Source organism: Catharus ustulatus, chromosome 3 (assembly GCF_009819885.2).
Source record: "Catharus ustulatus isolate bCatUst1 chromosome 3, bCatUst1.pri.v2, whole genome shotgun sequence".
NCBI lineage: Eukaryota > Metazoa > Chordata > Aves > Passeriformes > Turdidae > Catharus > Catharus ustulatus.
Window position 1 is genome coordinate 5183969 of NC_046223.1, and position 15375 is coordinate 5199343.

General features: G+C 41.8%; 1 protein-coding gene across 1 annotated transcript in view; it reads right to left on the reverse strand.

Annotated features, from left to right (window-relative positions):
- Nucleotides 1–15375, reverse strand: part of LOC116994716 (ADP-ribose glycohydrolase MACROD2-like) — a 266839-nt gene that overhangs the window by 8038 nt on the left and 243426 nt on the right. The window contains exon 11 of the mRNA XM_033056620.1: nt 3196–3279. Within this exon, the coding sequence (XP_032912511.1) occupies nt 3196–3279 (84 nt within the window). The remainder of the gene's footprint in view (nt 1–3195; nt 3280–15375) is intronic.

Consider the following 15375-nt stretch of genomic DNA (forward strand, 5'->3'; position numbering starts at 1 on the left):
AAGGAAGAATGGAAGGAAGAATGGAAGGAAGAATGGAAGGAAGAATGGAAGGAAGAATGGAAGGAAGAATGGAAGGAAGAATGGAAGGAAGAATGGAAGGAAGAATGGAAGGAAGAATGGAAGGAAGAATGGAAGGAAGAATGGAAGGAAGAATGGAAGGAAGAATGGAAGGAAGAATGGAAGGAAGAATGGAAGGAAGAATGGAAGGAAGAATGGAAGGAAGAATGGAAGGAAGAATGGAAGGAAGAATGGAAGGAAGAATGGAAGGAAGAATGGAAGGAAGAATGGAAGGAAGAATGGAAGGAAGAATGGAAGGAAGAATGGAAGGAAGAATGGAAGGAAGAATGGAAGGAAGAATGGAAGGAAGAATGGAAGGAAGAATGGAAGGAAGAATGGAAGGAAGAATGGAAGGAAGAATGGAAGGAAGAATGGAAGGAAGAATGGAAGGAAGAATGGAAGGAAGAATGGAAGGAAGAATGGAAGGAAGAATGGAAGGAAGAATGGAAGGAAGAATGGAAGGAAGAATGGAAGGAAGAATGGAAGGAAGAATGGAAGGAAGAATGGAAGGAAGAATGGAAGGAAGAATGGAAGGAAGAATGGAAGGAAGAATGGAAGGAAGAATGGAAGGATGCTGTCAGGGAAATACCATCAAAGAACCCAATCACCAAAGGTGGGGTTTGCCATCATTAAAAAAAAACTAATCAGCAAATCTGTCCTATGTACAAGAAATTTAATATACAGGGGTCTTTGCTCTGCTGGCTGATGGAAACTGGAAGGAAAAAATGTGTGTGTATACATGGCCCTAATCCAGGCGACAGATGCAACTTCTGACAGTTTTCCTGACGGAGAATCAAGCTCTCGTTTCAAATAATAGTAATTTCTCAAATATATCAGTCTCATGAACCTGCCCACTGGATGAACCAATATTGAGATCCACCTAAGCTATCTAAACTCTCTGCATCTCTAATGCTCTTTTCACTGTGCCATTGTACATGATATTAAAGCACAAGAGCTGGGCTGTCAGGGGGGATGCAGTGATATATGCTTGTGCTTTCAGCTGTGAAGCAATGAGATCTCCTGCAGCGGAAAGAAGGGGACCAGAGGAAAAAATAGGCAATTTACATAAAAATTACTGTTAAAGGAAATGAGTTTGATCCTTCCTCTCTCTCTTTGTTTTTTGTTTTTTTTTTTTAACACTCGGTATATATTCACAAGGAAAAACACCCTGCAATATAATCCTAATAACAATTTAAGCTGTCTAGAAACAAAGACTTCCCTGACAAGTGAAATACCTTTTGGCCACTTAAGTTAACATCCTTTTCCTGTCCTTTCATAAAACTTAGAAAGTTCAAAGAAAAGGAAGGTACAAGATGAGTCATATGTAGATGACTTTACAAGATAAGCAAGATTTAAAACAGAGAAACCTATCAAGATCCTCATTTCAGAAACTGCTAGCTGGTTCTGCTGTCCTGTCCTATGGCACATGTTGAAACAGCTATGCTTTCCTTTCCAGCCAGAAATCCCTTAAGATATTCCTTTAGCAAATTTGGATTTGTTTTCACTAAGTAGCCCAAACTATCCCATGGATTCATAATTCAAATGTTTTAATGTATTATGACTTTTGGGTTTGTTCAAAGAATAAGTCAAAAAGGCTGCTTTGACTTTATTCTGCACTCCTAATTGCAATTGCCTAATCTCTAGTATTTTTTTTAAAAAGAAAAATTCATCATGCACACTTGCTTTTTCTGTGTTTGCACACTTTTTTACAGGCCAGTATCTAATCAGTCACCGATTCAAATCAATCTGACATCAGAGAAAGGAAATCAGCATCAGATTCTTTGTGTAAATAACAGAAAAAAAAAGAATATAATTGGTTTGTCTTTGAGATGTAAAAAAGTGTGCCTTCTATTTATGTCAATGTTGTGGAGGTTAAACGAAGAGTTAAAAAGTAGCCTTCACTACAGAGAGGAGTCTATGGGTATAAAATGAGAATTGGTCACCCGATCCCAAACCCACTGCTGTTTGGGGCAGTAAAAAAGCCCCTCTGTGTAAAACCCAACAAAACCCTGTGTGTAGCTCTGTTACACCACAAGAGCTGACCAAGATGAGTGAAAAAGGGGTCTGACTCACCAAAGCCCAAGCACCAGTATGCTGATTCCCACCATTATTTCTTTACACACAGGATGAGTCAAGAAGGTCAATTATTTGTTTACAAGGATGTTACACACTGCAGATTTCAAGTAGCATCCTAGCACTCAGTCCTTGCTGGAATTTCCCACACAGATTAATCATTGGCTCACTGAGGTCAATGTTGGAGGAATATAATTTCCAAGTTAGGAATTTTGGGTTGATTATGTCCACAAACCTGACTGGAACTGCTCTTGGGTCAACTAAATAGTGGTTGTTTTATTAACAGTAAAAGTCTTAGTGAGAGAGCTGCTGCCAGACTGAGTTATACATGGATACTGAAGGAGGCTGACATAGAATGAGACTTAACATACAAGTTCAGAATGGTTATACTGCCAAACACTTTCCCCTCAATGGAGTTGGGCAGCAGCACTGAAATATTCAGAAATAATCTTCCGACTGCAGTTAGACCCTCAGCCTCTTGGCCAATTCTATATCAAGACCGACATTACAGTGGGTCTAAAATATTAGTTAGTTAAAAGGCAGGCAGTGTGGAACATACCAACTGAACACACTGATAACAGTTGATAACCCAGTCAGCTCAAAAAGCAGGGCTACAGCACTGAAAGTTACTTCCACCAGACTCACAAGGCAGTAGAGATGGTGTAAACTCTCAAAAAGACTCAGTTGAAGAGATTATAAATATAACTCAATTTATTTTTAGGAGGAAACATAAAAACAAACTCCAAAAACACAGTGCAAGGTATCAACTTCAGGACAATACACAGAATCAGAGAATGGTTTCCTTGGGAAGGACTTTAAAGACCATGTAGTTGTATTCCCCTGCCATGGGCAAGGACACCTTCCACCAGACTAGATTTTTCCAAGCCCCCACTAGCCTGGCCTTGAACACTTCCAGGAATGGGACACCCACAGCTGTCTGGACAAACAGAGAGCTCCCTACCCTCACAGTGAACAATTCCTTACTAATAGCCAATCTAAATACACTCTTCATCAGTTTAAGACCATTACACCAAAAAATTAATTGAAAATAATGGAACAACATACCATCTTTATTTGAAACATCTGCTGGTTGACTTGCAAGGTCAATTTTCATAGGCTCCACAGAAGTTTCCTTTTGTTTTTGTATCCCTGTAATATAAACCAAAGAAGGAGAAAAATCAATACTCACAGTACCTGATTAAAGGCTTATTCTCAGACTCCTCGTGCCTGGCTTTTTTGTTTTCCTTCTGGCATGCTCTTACCTTTGTAGACTCTACTAGAGAAGAGGACAGAGGATATAGGACGACCATGGTTTGAAAATAATTGCTTGAATATTTGTAGCAATTCATGCTCTTTTTTTAACTGGGATTGTTAAAATTGCATCGTGGTGTGTGTTTCTGCCTCCCCACCATTCTTTTCTCATCACTTTTAAAGAATTCCTTCTGCTCATAAAATGCAATATATGATGGGGACTTAATCACAGTTATAAAGTTTCTGTAGCTAGCAGAAAGAGAATAAATACTGTAGTGAAGAGTTCAAATACACTGGGTAGTCAGACACAAACTAGAATATGAATGTAGGAAAATGCATTTGACCATTGTAACTGAACATTTTTATCTCTTCTGCCTCAGGCTTGTCTGGAAGCTTAGATTCAAATCATAACAATATTTTAAAAGAAAAAAAATGGATTTGCTGTTTTAGACAGAGTTCTACTATTCTGCCATTGGCTAAGAAGCCAATTTTTATTTACATTCCATCATGCTACTTCTCTACTTCAGTGGCTGCTGTAAAGCCTGTCGCACCCATCCTGTGACTAAACTCTAGCATTTCAGGTGACTGGTCACTAAGATCCAGGCATTTGGGTGGTTATAATGAGTCAGCAGAATGTAGTAAGGACTCAGATATTTCAGAAACTTTTTATTCTTAAACTGAAATAATTTACCCCTTCAACAAAACAGATGAAACCTTCACTGTCTCTCAAAAACCTCCTTCCTTTTCCTTTGGAATTCTGAAGTGGGGGTTTTAAGTCCACCAGAGTGTACTACATTCATTTTGTCCATAAAAAAGTAGCTACCACTGAAAATTTCACTACTATACCACTGAAAAGTTATATACAGTAATTTCACGAATACAAGCCGCACGGACTATAAGCCGCATCTCTGGGTGTTGGCAAACATTTCGTTCTTTGTCCATAAATAAGACGCACCCGAGTATAAGTCGCTCTGTCGTTCGCAGCGAGGACCCGCGTGCAACAAAGTTGCCAATTAGTAACAGAACCAAGGCATGGCGGGGTTTACTGGCTTGGTTCGAGCTGTGCAGGCTCGGCCCGCTCGGGGTTGCCAACAGGGCCAGGTGGCCCAGCCCGGTGCTGCCGCTCGGCGGGGCCACTCGGAGCCGGCCACCGCCTCTGGGCTCGCTCGCCCTGGCCCGGCGCTGCCCCGTGGTGGCAGGCAGGGACGGAGCCCCCCCCCCCGCTCCCGCGGCGGCAGGCGGGGACGGAGCACCCCGCCTCCTCCCCGAGCCATGGCGATGGCGGCACGGGCCCCTGCCTTCCCCCTGAGCTGCGGCGATGGCGGCACGGGGCCCCGCCTCCTCCCTGAGCCGCGGCGATGGTGGCACGGGGCCCCCTCCCCATCTCTCCCCCAGGCTGCAGCAGAGGAGGGAAGGAGAGAGCTCTCCTGCCTCTCTCCCCACCCCCCGTGCTGCCTGCAGGGAGCCAAGCTCCACCCACGGCGCAACAGAGTAACAATTTGTAACAATCACAAAATGCCGGCTTTTACTGGCAGGTGCTCAGCTCGGCACCCTGGCTGCCACTTCTGAGGTTGTAAATGTCAGAAAATTATTCACATATTAGCCGCTCCTGAGTATAAGCGGCATTTCCGGTGTGGGAGCAAAATTTTAGTCAAAATGGTGCGGCTTGTATTTGTGAAATTACTGTACTTTTCCTTCTAGTTTTATCTGTAAACCAATGAGGAATATAATTTCCTTTCTGCTCGCTGTGATGACCAATGCTATTTCCAATAGCAACTTCTGGCACGCTACCTATAGAATCACAGAATCACTGACTCATTACGGTAGGGAAAAACCTCTAAGATGGAGTCCAACTGTTTACCCAAGCTTGCTAAGTACACCACAAAACCAGGTTGTCAAATGCCACATCCACTCACCCTCTGAACACTTCCAGGACTGGGGATTCCACCACTTCCCTGGGCAGCCTATTCCAGTGCCTGACCTATAGTCCTACCAAGCTTGGGGGATGGATGACTTTACAGCAATGTTACTCATCATTTTAACAGACCTTACTTCTCATGCAGAAACTTCTCAGGGGATCATCATATCACCAGCGTCACCTCTTCCTCACTGGTTTAAAATCATCTCCCAACAGACACAAACAGAATGCCTGTAATCATCTGTGAATGAGAATGCTGTGTATCTGCCTGAAATGGCCCCTTTGTGGTTGCATTAAACTGCAGATATTTCTCCAGAGAATTCATGAGAGTGAGTGTGGTTATCTCCTGTAGTTTTTTATGTACCAACATCCCCAAGATTTCCCAGTGCTCACTCACCCATCTTTTTGGCTCATGCAAAAGGTAAACCCAGGTGACTGCACACAAATAATGTGTATATGGCAGGAATTTGTCAGGTTCAAGACTTAACAGGTGTTTCAAAATCCCTGCCTGAATTCTCCTGGCAAAATCAATATGAAGTTTGAGTGACCATGAGAACACTGATTAATGAAGGAAGATACACAGACATTCCAATTGTGACACATTTTGATTATCTGAGGGAAGCGGCTCTATGAAAAATAAAATTTTGAAAAATCTCAGAATAATCAGGTGGGCTGGGAGGAAACTTAAAAACCATTTAGTTCCAATCCCGCTGCCATGGGCAGGGACACCTTCCACTAGACCAGGTTATTCCAAGCCTCATCCAACCTGGCCTTGAACACTTCAAAGTATGCAGCAATGACAGCTTCACAAGGCACTATGTGCCAGGGCCTCACCACCCTCTGAGTAAAGAATTTCCTTTTAATATCCAGTCTTAAACCTACTCTTCCATGTTGAAACCATTCCCCTTTGTCCTATTGACTGTCTCTACTTGAGTGCAGCCTGCAGAGGATGCAGCCCTATCCACCAAGACACCCTGATGTCTGATGTAGGTATTTGGGATGTCTGCTAAACACAGCATGATCCAGCTGGCAGCTGCTGCCTCTGAATCTGACTTTGACTCCTCCAAACCACCAACTATTAACCAAGTAAAGGAGATATTATAGGACAGATTATGTCTTGCCTCCCAGTTTGTCCCCTTGCTGCTGCCTGAAGATGACCACTTGAAGTTCCCAGCCCTTACCACAAGATCTTTAACTAGCTGGCACGCCTGGTTTCACCATGCTGCTGCAAGGTTTCTCACTTTCCACTTCAGAAATCTCTCATGCAGCTGACAGGTGCAAGTGCAAAGGTTTATTGGCATGGTGTGAAGTGATGATGGAGGCTAATGAAAGAGAATTTTATGGACACATGTGCTTGTGTAAATTTTTGCACACGTGCTTTGTTCCTGTTGTCTCCCATTTGCATTGGTAACATCAGGCATGGGATGGGGGGTGGCAAGCCCAGAAAGAGACTAGGAAGAGTAACAATAGCATCAACAGATCTGCAAAATTACTTTTTTTTCCCAGAGGTTTAGTATCATAAATACTGTCAAAAGAGTTGCTTTTGTTCTGCCTTTTCACCTTCTTTCCATATTTCAAACTCTGTTCCCCATCCTTTAAAGGAGGGGATTGTTGCAGTATCAGTGTTTTTTACACTGGGAGTTTATTGGTTGGATATTGTCAGCAAGAAAATTATAGTGGGAAATAATGTTCAGGGGCAAACCAGGCAGAAGATATTTGAAATTTTTACAAAGCTGAGCACCACTGCAAATCTTGGGAAGAGGTTTGCACAGTTTACCATACCAATTTTTGGGAAGATATACAAATTCAGTTAATATAAATTTAATTTCTTCCTTCATTATTACTATGGTATGGACACAGGAACACTCACTATACTGCCATGCATGTGGAAAGGGTATTATCCAAAATAGTTCCCCTACTGTGCAGTCAATTCAAGATCAGCCCAATTCACACAAACAGCAGAATTTGAGCAATACCAGAAACTGCCTTGACAACCAATTTATCCATGAGGCCTCTCCCTCGATTTAATTTCTCCAGGTTAAAGCACAAACAAGCAAAGGGTTTCAAGTATCCATGCAGGAGCTGAGGGTTCCTGAAGGGAGGAACCTAGGAGATGCTGCTTTCAATATCAATTCCCATTTCCAATCACGCTCCTGCCACAGCTCATTACCTCAACCCTTTGCGAGTCGGTTACACAACCAGCCCAGCACTAAAAAACAGTGGGCTGCTGGCATGAGCAAGCAGGACTCCCAGCCTTTTCCAGTGCATAAGACAAGTATATACCAGGAAGACAGAAGTCTCTGTACATTTATTTCATCTCTTCTCTCCTTAACAGTCACTTGATCTATGTGCTTACAGTTAATACACTATTTTGTCTAGACAAATATGATTTTTTCCCCTCTAGATACACATTTACACTAACATGAAGCTCTTGTGGTAGCTCTTGGTACCTTAGCATTGATTTTAAAATTGCCCAAATACAGAGGTTAGACATCTGTTTTCCAAACCTCCAATAAATTCTAACAAGTAAAAAAGTGTAACCCTTGTCTTCCTCATCATCCTCCATCTTCCTTTGCACAAGGTTTAGAGCTATTTCAAGCAACAAAAGCAGGTAACAATGAAGGTTTAGAAGTTGTAACAACCCAAGAACTGAGTTTTTGCTCAGAGTTGCCTATCTTAAGGATTTTCTTTCTCTTTGATGAGTCTCAAGGGGAGTTCTCTTGGCACAGCCTTTGAGACCAGCCTTGGCATTGGGTGTGGGTCAGGGATGTCAAGTGGGCTCTGAACCAGGAACCTGGGTTCCTGCTATTAGTTTCTAGTTTGTTAATAATGTCAGAGACTCTCTTTAAGACAAACCAAAGAACAAGTTTTGTGTGTAAATTAGTTCTGTCAGTGTAATCACAAACTCCACGGTAACTTAAATCTTTAAAAATTCCCCAATAACAGAAGTATTTTAATAAGTGGGAAATCCTGGCTCTAAGATCATTCTGAATATTTGAGGGAGAAAGGAGTTGTCAATATTACAACAATCCAGAAAACGACTGTGTTTACAGGCAAAATGACAATGCCATTATTCCCATAGCTAGTCTGCTTTGCAATTTTGGGTGTTGCCACAGGAATTCAAATAAAATACTATCCTGCCCACAGACAATGTGCAACCTGAAGAAATTCATTAGCCGTAAATTATTCATAGAGCAGTTGCTTCTGCTTGTGTTATATACTTTGAAAAAATCACCTCGGTCATTATGCAATATGAAAACCATGTTACAGCTATTCTGAACAATCCAGATTTCTCCAGTTCATACCTACTGAATAAATTTTATTGTTTTGAGTTTAGCTGTAAATATGCTTCCCCTTAATCATGAGACTCAGAGTCAGGCACGTTAAAAAAGAATAAATCCAAATTTCTCTAATTAAAATTGGAATGCATTTTTCATCTGCAGTAACAAAAACCAAGCAAAACAAAAACCAACCCTCTCCCCATAAAAACAGGCAAAGTTCTTCTAGCCAATAGCTGCATTGTCTTATCTGTCAAAACTAGTTCCCGTTTTATTGCTCTGCAAATAGCCAGAGTTGTTTTTTCCTTCTTTCCAGTTATTTCACCGTAGCATTCTGCTAATGTGACTGTCAAGCCTTCATGTACTTTGTTTACTGCAGTATTTTAGTAACATTATAAATGCTGCCTCATTTAGAAACTGAAGCTGTCTGTGCTGCAAAGATTCTGTTTGACTCCTGTTTGATATCCATCTGGGACAAATGACCCTTTTAATCAGACCACATCAAATATTTGTGCTGTCTTCTTGTATGGCTCTACAGGTATATGCACCCAACCTGCTGCTCTTGGGGCTCTAAGAAAAAAAACCAGCAATCACTTTCCATCTGTACTTCATTATGTTCAAGCTGGAGGGCAGTCTTCTCCCATGCCGTCCTTCTGCAATGCACAGGTCAAGCTCAACAGTTCTGAATCGTCAGGAATGGCACTGCCACCACTGTGCCTCTCATGCAACATGGCTCAGTAAATAACAAACAACTCCATCTGTTATATCAGGAGTATTACACCTCGACCAACCACCACCCTGTCCCCAGCAATCATGCACCACAGAGATGAAAGAAAACTCAAGGATGCACATTTCAGAGGAGGGTGTGCTGGGTATGGTACCAGCTTGGCTGGGCTTTTCAAGGCAAGTGAGCATCGTTCTGCATTTGTGTTGCAGTCTCTTCATTATTAAATGGAGTCAGTGCCCTCCTTTTTGGCATTTTGGCATTGTTTTCCAGAGTAACAAAGAGCAACCAATCTTCCTGTCCCCCTAGTGCAATGTGTGTCAGCTCAGCTCTCTGTGTTTGTGCACACAACTGTACCTAAAGGCATCGTGCTGCTCCCAGCTACTGTTATTCCCAGCTCAAGCTGAACAGCAATTTTTAAAAAATGCAGTTGAAAAGTGACTACGATCTGCTTATCCCTATCCCCTTCCAGCCCTTTATTAAACATACTGTAAGTAAAATCCCACTGTACTTACAATTCTCCAAAGGTGGGAATGGGAGGCTAGTGGGGATTGTCGCTCAGCAGAATGGTCCATAAGAGCCATATAAATTTGGCACATCTAACTTCACTAATGTTCATCAGGAGCACTTTGTGTATTCTGTCTCTCTCTAAAAACAGGATAAACCTGCACACAGTAAGCTCTTGATGAATACAAGGTACATTGTTTTAAGAAAAGCCTGTCTGATTTTATTTTTTTTTTAGTTCTGGAAAATGTATAAAAGGCCATATAATTGTTTTCCAGATGCTCTTTTCGTGAAACCTCTCATCAGAGACAAAGCCTGCAGCATAGAATGTTTGAAATGGAGTACCCAGAAAATTTCATCTCATCCCTCAATTGCTGGCTGTTAACACAATTAAAATATTGCCTGGTTGTGATCAAACTAATAGATCACCTGAATGGCTTCCAAATCACTTGTGCTCTATCCCTGCCTACAAATAAGGCAGATAGCATGCTCAGTAGCATTATGACAAGTGAAGGGAACAGAAATGGTATGATTACCTCTGTTTGCCATTCTGTCATTTTTTCCTGCTGTTTATGAAACTCAAGAGTGATTTGGTTCAGCTCCTGATCACTACCTGCCTCATCCTAAAAACTGTGTGGGTGTGAGGAATTAGAGCACTACATCTACATATTTCCTAAGGCACCCCTGTTACCAGAGGGAATGATGATGGGAATTCATAAATACTTTCTGAATTCCATGGCCATATGGCCTGTTGAAAGACAGCCACCTGCCAGAATGATATCTGTGCCTCTACTTCCATCACAATATCACTGTTCTCCACACACTCACTAGGCTCATCACCACATACCTGGTAGCACAACAGCTCTCTCCAGCAGCTTTAATTCCTCTTTGCACGATTAATCTGTTCTGAGGACTCCTGGCCTTAATTTTGGCGAACCAATGTGGGGGCCCAAAGGTTTTAAGAGGCCTCTCTTTCCCTTCAGCTTATCCATTAAAAATCAGAACAACTTTATAGCCTGTACTGCCATAAGCAGCATATACTCTACCTCTATTCCTTTTCAATCTGGCATTCATTATATTCTCTGAGAATTTCAAATGATCTCAAGGAAACTGCAGAAAAGTGTGATAGCAAAGAGATCCTGGATCTCCTAAGCAGGACAGACTTGTCAGAATGTGACACTGATTGTTTCATAAAAAGGGAAAGAAATTTTCTATTTTGCTTCAAAGGAGAAACTCCAAACATAAAGGAAAGGGAGCCAGTCCTCAGCATTGAGCAGTGGGGCAAGAACCAGATGGGTACCTGTAGTGAACAGAAACAGTATTTATAATAGAAATCATAAGGAAAAGATGGGGAAGAACCTCAGAGAATTTCAAATGGCTCAAGAGCTGGAAGATAACAGAGTTCCTCTCAGAGAAGTACCCTCACCTTTCATAAAGAACCCACTCCATCCACACAGGGCAAAAGGAGGCTTTACCCAAGCTTATGATAATGTCTCAATGGGGTTTCTCATCCCTCTGGCTTGCAACCACTTATTTCTGAGGCTGCTGCTTCTGAAAGAGGTCACTGCTGAGCAAAAGAGTAGCCTTAGAAAATATTCTGTTCAATTCCTTTTCAAGGAGAATATTACCAAAATTATGAAGAATGAGCTTCAAAGTAGCAGTGGACAGCAGCTGATATGTGTGTATGGGTTTAACTGAAATGCAGTAACAATATAAAATGTGGGTAAAAGATTCTTCCCTGATAGTTATCCAGAGACTCCAGCCTAAATTTTGCAGCTTAAAATAGAACACAATATTTACAACAAGGAGAGGCACGTGAACATCTGCTAATAGATGGAACAGGAAGGAATAGGTGCATTGCAATTGTCAAATCTTCCGTGATACAAGGATATCACAGCCAGCATGCAAAGTAAAATGCCCAAACGAATAAAACTCATCACAATCCTCAATAAAATTCGGATAACCAGAGGTAGAGCTTACTTGACTGAAACACTGGTCTATTGGAAAAGAGTGCTTGCCTTTCTGAAGGTTCATCAGCTCCTGCCTAAGTACTGTTTTAATTTCAGAAAACTGTTTGCTTTCTAAAACCAAGGTGATCATCATATCATAGAATCACAAAATTGGAGGAAAACTCAGGATAATCTATGCAAATCCTCAACCCAGCAACACAATACTCATGTCTAAACTGTATCCTTAAGTGCCACATCCAGATGCCTCTTACTCACTTCTAGACAAGGTAATCCCACATTGGGCAACTCACTCCAGTTCCAGTGATTTTTTTTTCCCTTATATCTAATCTTCTCCTCTCATCCTTTCACTTTGAGACATAGCAGAAGAGACCAAGACCCACCTCACTACAACCTCCTTTCAGGGAGCTGTAGAGAGTAGTGAGGTCCCTCCCTGAAGCCTCCTTTTCTCCAGGATAAATATCCCCTGTTCCCTTGGCTGCTCCTCTTAGGACTTATGCTCCAGACTCTTCACCAAGGGCTCTGCTGCCCCTTCTCTGGGCTCACTCCAGCACCTCAATGTCCTATTTAAAGTGAAACACATTTGCTTGTAAAGAAGCAATAATTAGCAGCACACTCAATAACAGAGACCTTACAGGTGAACCTTATCACTTCTTTTTCCCTTGCCAAGATACAATAATTGTGTCAATAATTGAATAATTACAATTTTTCCAAAAAAAAGAAAAATTAAAGAAAGAGTCTCAGAGATGTTTTTTTATCTGCAATAACACTGCATAATGTCTGCAAGAAAAAGAAGCAAGTGGGCAACTGCCAGCAGTGCTCTATAGGACTCATGTTGCTACTGAGCTCCTCACCTATTCAAGTTCTCAGGACTGTTTTTTCAGATCTTGATGATGACACACCAAAACACAACAGATATTTAAATAAAACACACACGGGCATGTTTTTGTGTACATATCTGTGTTCAAGGGCAGTAAACAATTTTTCATAAATAAATGGCTGGGAATTGTTTTCCCTCTGTAAAGAAGGGAATAGCAGAGAGACGGATATGCTATCCACGGTGATACTTCCCACCCTGCTCTGAAAATGCCTGTGGAGAGAAGCCAAGGCTGAAATCTGCCTTTTGGAGATCCATGTAGCTTTCACTGTCAGAGGACAACATTAATGCTGATGGCTGCCCTGCTCTCTTCTCTGAAAGCCTGGCATCCTTCTTCACGGCAGTGAGCCAGCCTCAGAGGAATGGGAGGGAAAATAAACATACTGAAAATGTGTATTACCTCCTAAGCATGGATGCCATTTTTAATTTCTGCTGTTAAGTGGATGAATACAAGAGCAAAATTTTTATAGTAGTGACATGGAATAAGATATTTGCCCAGCAAATAACAGGACTAAATGAGAAGAAGGATTGCTCTAACCTTCAGCTGCTCTATACCAGCAGGGAATACCCACAGCCTCTTCTGAACAGACTGTATAAATAACTAAGGTATGTGAGGACCTAAATCATGACTGGTGATTTGAACCCCAAATCGAGTGTGGTGAGGCACTGGCACAGGTTGCCCAGAGAAGCTGTGGATCACCCATTCCTGGAAGTGTTCAAGGTCAGGTTGTATGGGGCTCTCAGCAACCTGGTCTACTGGAAGGTGTCCCTGCCCGTGGTAGGGGGATGGGAACTAAAGAATTCTTAAGGTCCTTTCCAGCCCCAAACACTGTATGATAACAGCAGTGCCAGATGTAATCACATGACATATATTCCCTGAGAAAGGCCTAAAAGAGTCACCTCCATACTACAGCAAGCAATTGAGCTGTGTGGTGGCCATCATGTTCTTCTATTCTATCACCATCTGTTGAGGGTGGGGACAGTGATCCTTATCTCAACAGCAGATATTCTGCTAATGGGCCATCCATTGAAACCAGGCAGGGCATTGTTCTTTGTCTTTTCACAACCCATCCTTCCTCCAGCCAGTCATTTTCTGCTAATGGCCATTGAGTCCCACTGACTGATAAAATGACTGCATCCCTTTGGAAGTTGCTCCAACCAGGGGGAAGAGCCGAACATTTCTTACCAAGATAAAAACAGAGGTTTTGGGACACTAAGGGAGCCCCTTTCTCCACTGGACTCCAGAGGAAAACCGGATTTCTCCACATCACCACTGGACCTCCGGAGGGAAACTGCACCTTCTACAGGAGCACTGCTTCAACTGAGCCACATCTGTCACTGCAGGAGGATGCAGCCACCATTTAATGGGACTGCTACCAACACCCTGCCTGACGGGGTGTCAGGTTGTGCTCTGACTTTGTCAGAGTTTGGAGTTTGTTCTTTGTAGTACTGTATTTCTATTTTAATTTCCCTAGTAAAGAACTGTTATTCCTAATTCCCATATCTTTGCCTGAGAGCCCCTTGATTTCAAAATTATAATAATTTGGAGGGAGAGGGTTTACATTCTCCATTTCAAAGAGAGGATCTGGCCTTTCTTAGCAGACACCTGTCCTCCAAACTAAAACAGCAACTTTTTGTTCTTTGTCCATATATAAGCCGCACCTGATTATAAGCAGCACTTTGGGTTTGGACCAAAATTTTAGTCAAAATGGTGCGGTTTATAATCGTGAAATTACTGTACTTCCAAAACACTGAAAAGCACGATGGAGAAGAGAACTCCTGTAGGTTGCTTTAGAATAAAGTAATCCACCAGCCTGGGTGTTAACATCTGCACCACAGGATGATAGACTTAGCCAATATTTCCTGGCAAGGCTAGAGACTGCCACATTAGTGAATTTTATTTGCTCTGTTACTTGAAGAAAACTTTAAGACCAAATTTCAAATTACCACTGTGGAACAGAAAAATTTTGCCCACAACAGTGCTTCCAGAATAGCAATTTGGCAGGTGAGGAAAAATCAAGTGTCAGTGCTGGCAGTTGCCTGCTTGCTACTTTTTCTTGCAGAGAGCCATTATGCACTGTTTTCTAAAATTGTAAATGCTCTTTCTGGCTCACTATGGGAAACAACACTAATATGCATCACAGGGTATGAGATAAAATGTGCAGTGTTACTGCTGCCTTTCATTTTTCTTCCATTTATATCAGCTCTCAGTAAAAATTACACAAAGACAGTGGCAGATTTTTTTCCTCTAAACTTTTTCACATTTCATTCTTTGTTTGGTTCATAAGCTGCAGGTTCTAACTAGGACCTTACATCAGAGACAGGAATTTATATTTAGATAACACGATGCAAAGAATATTAATAACCATCATCCTCCCTCTCTAGAAACAGATCCAGAGCTCTGCCCAATTGACCTCAAATTTGTAAAACAGGGATCTGACCTATTTGCTTGAAATCGAATATTTCTTTCTCCTTCTCCAGTTAGGAGAAACATAACATAGTTAGGGTTTTTTCAATGGGTATTTATTTGTATCCTGTATCTCCCCACTTTTTCTTGATTTTAGGGAGTCTTACTCACTATGCTTGTGCTGAATTAGTCTCTAGTCAGGGAGATGGCTCCAGTTGGTTGTCTGGGAAAAGACCCTGAGCACAGCAGTAACTGCAAGAGAAAGGCCTCTGTGTTTTTCAGAGTAACCTAAAAAAGTAGTTAGTAGACAGACACCACC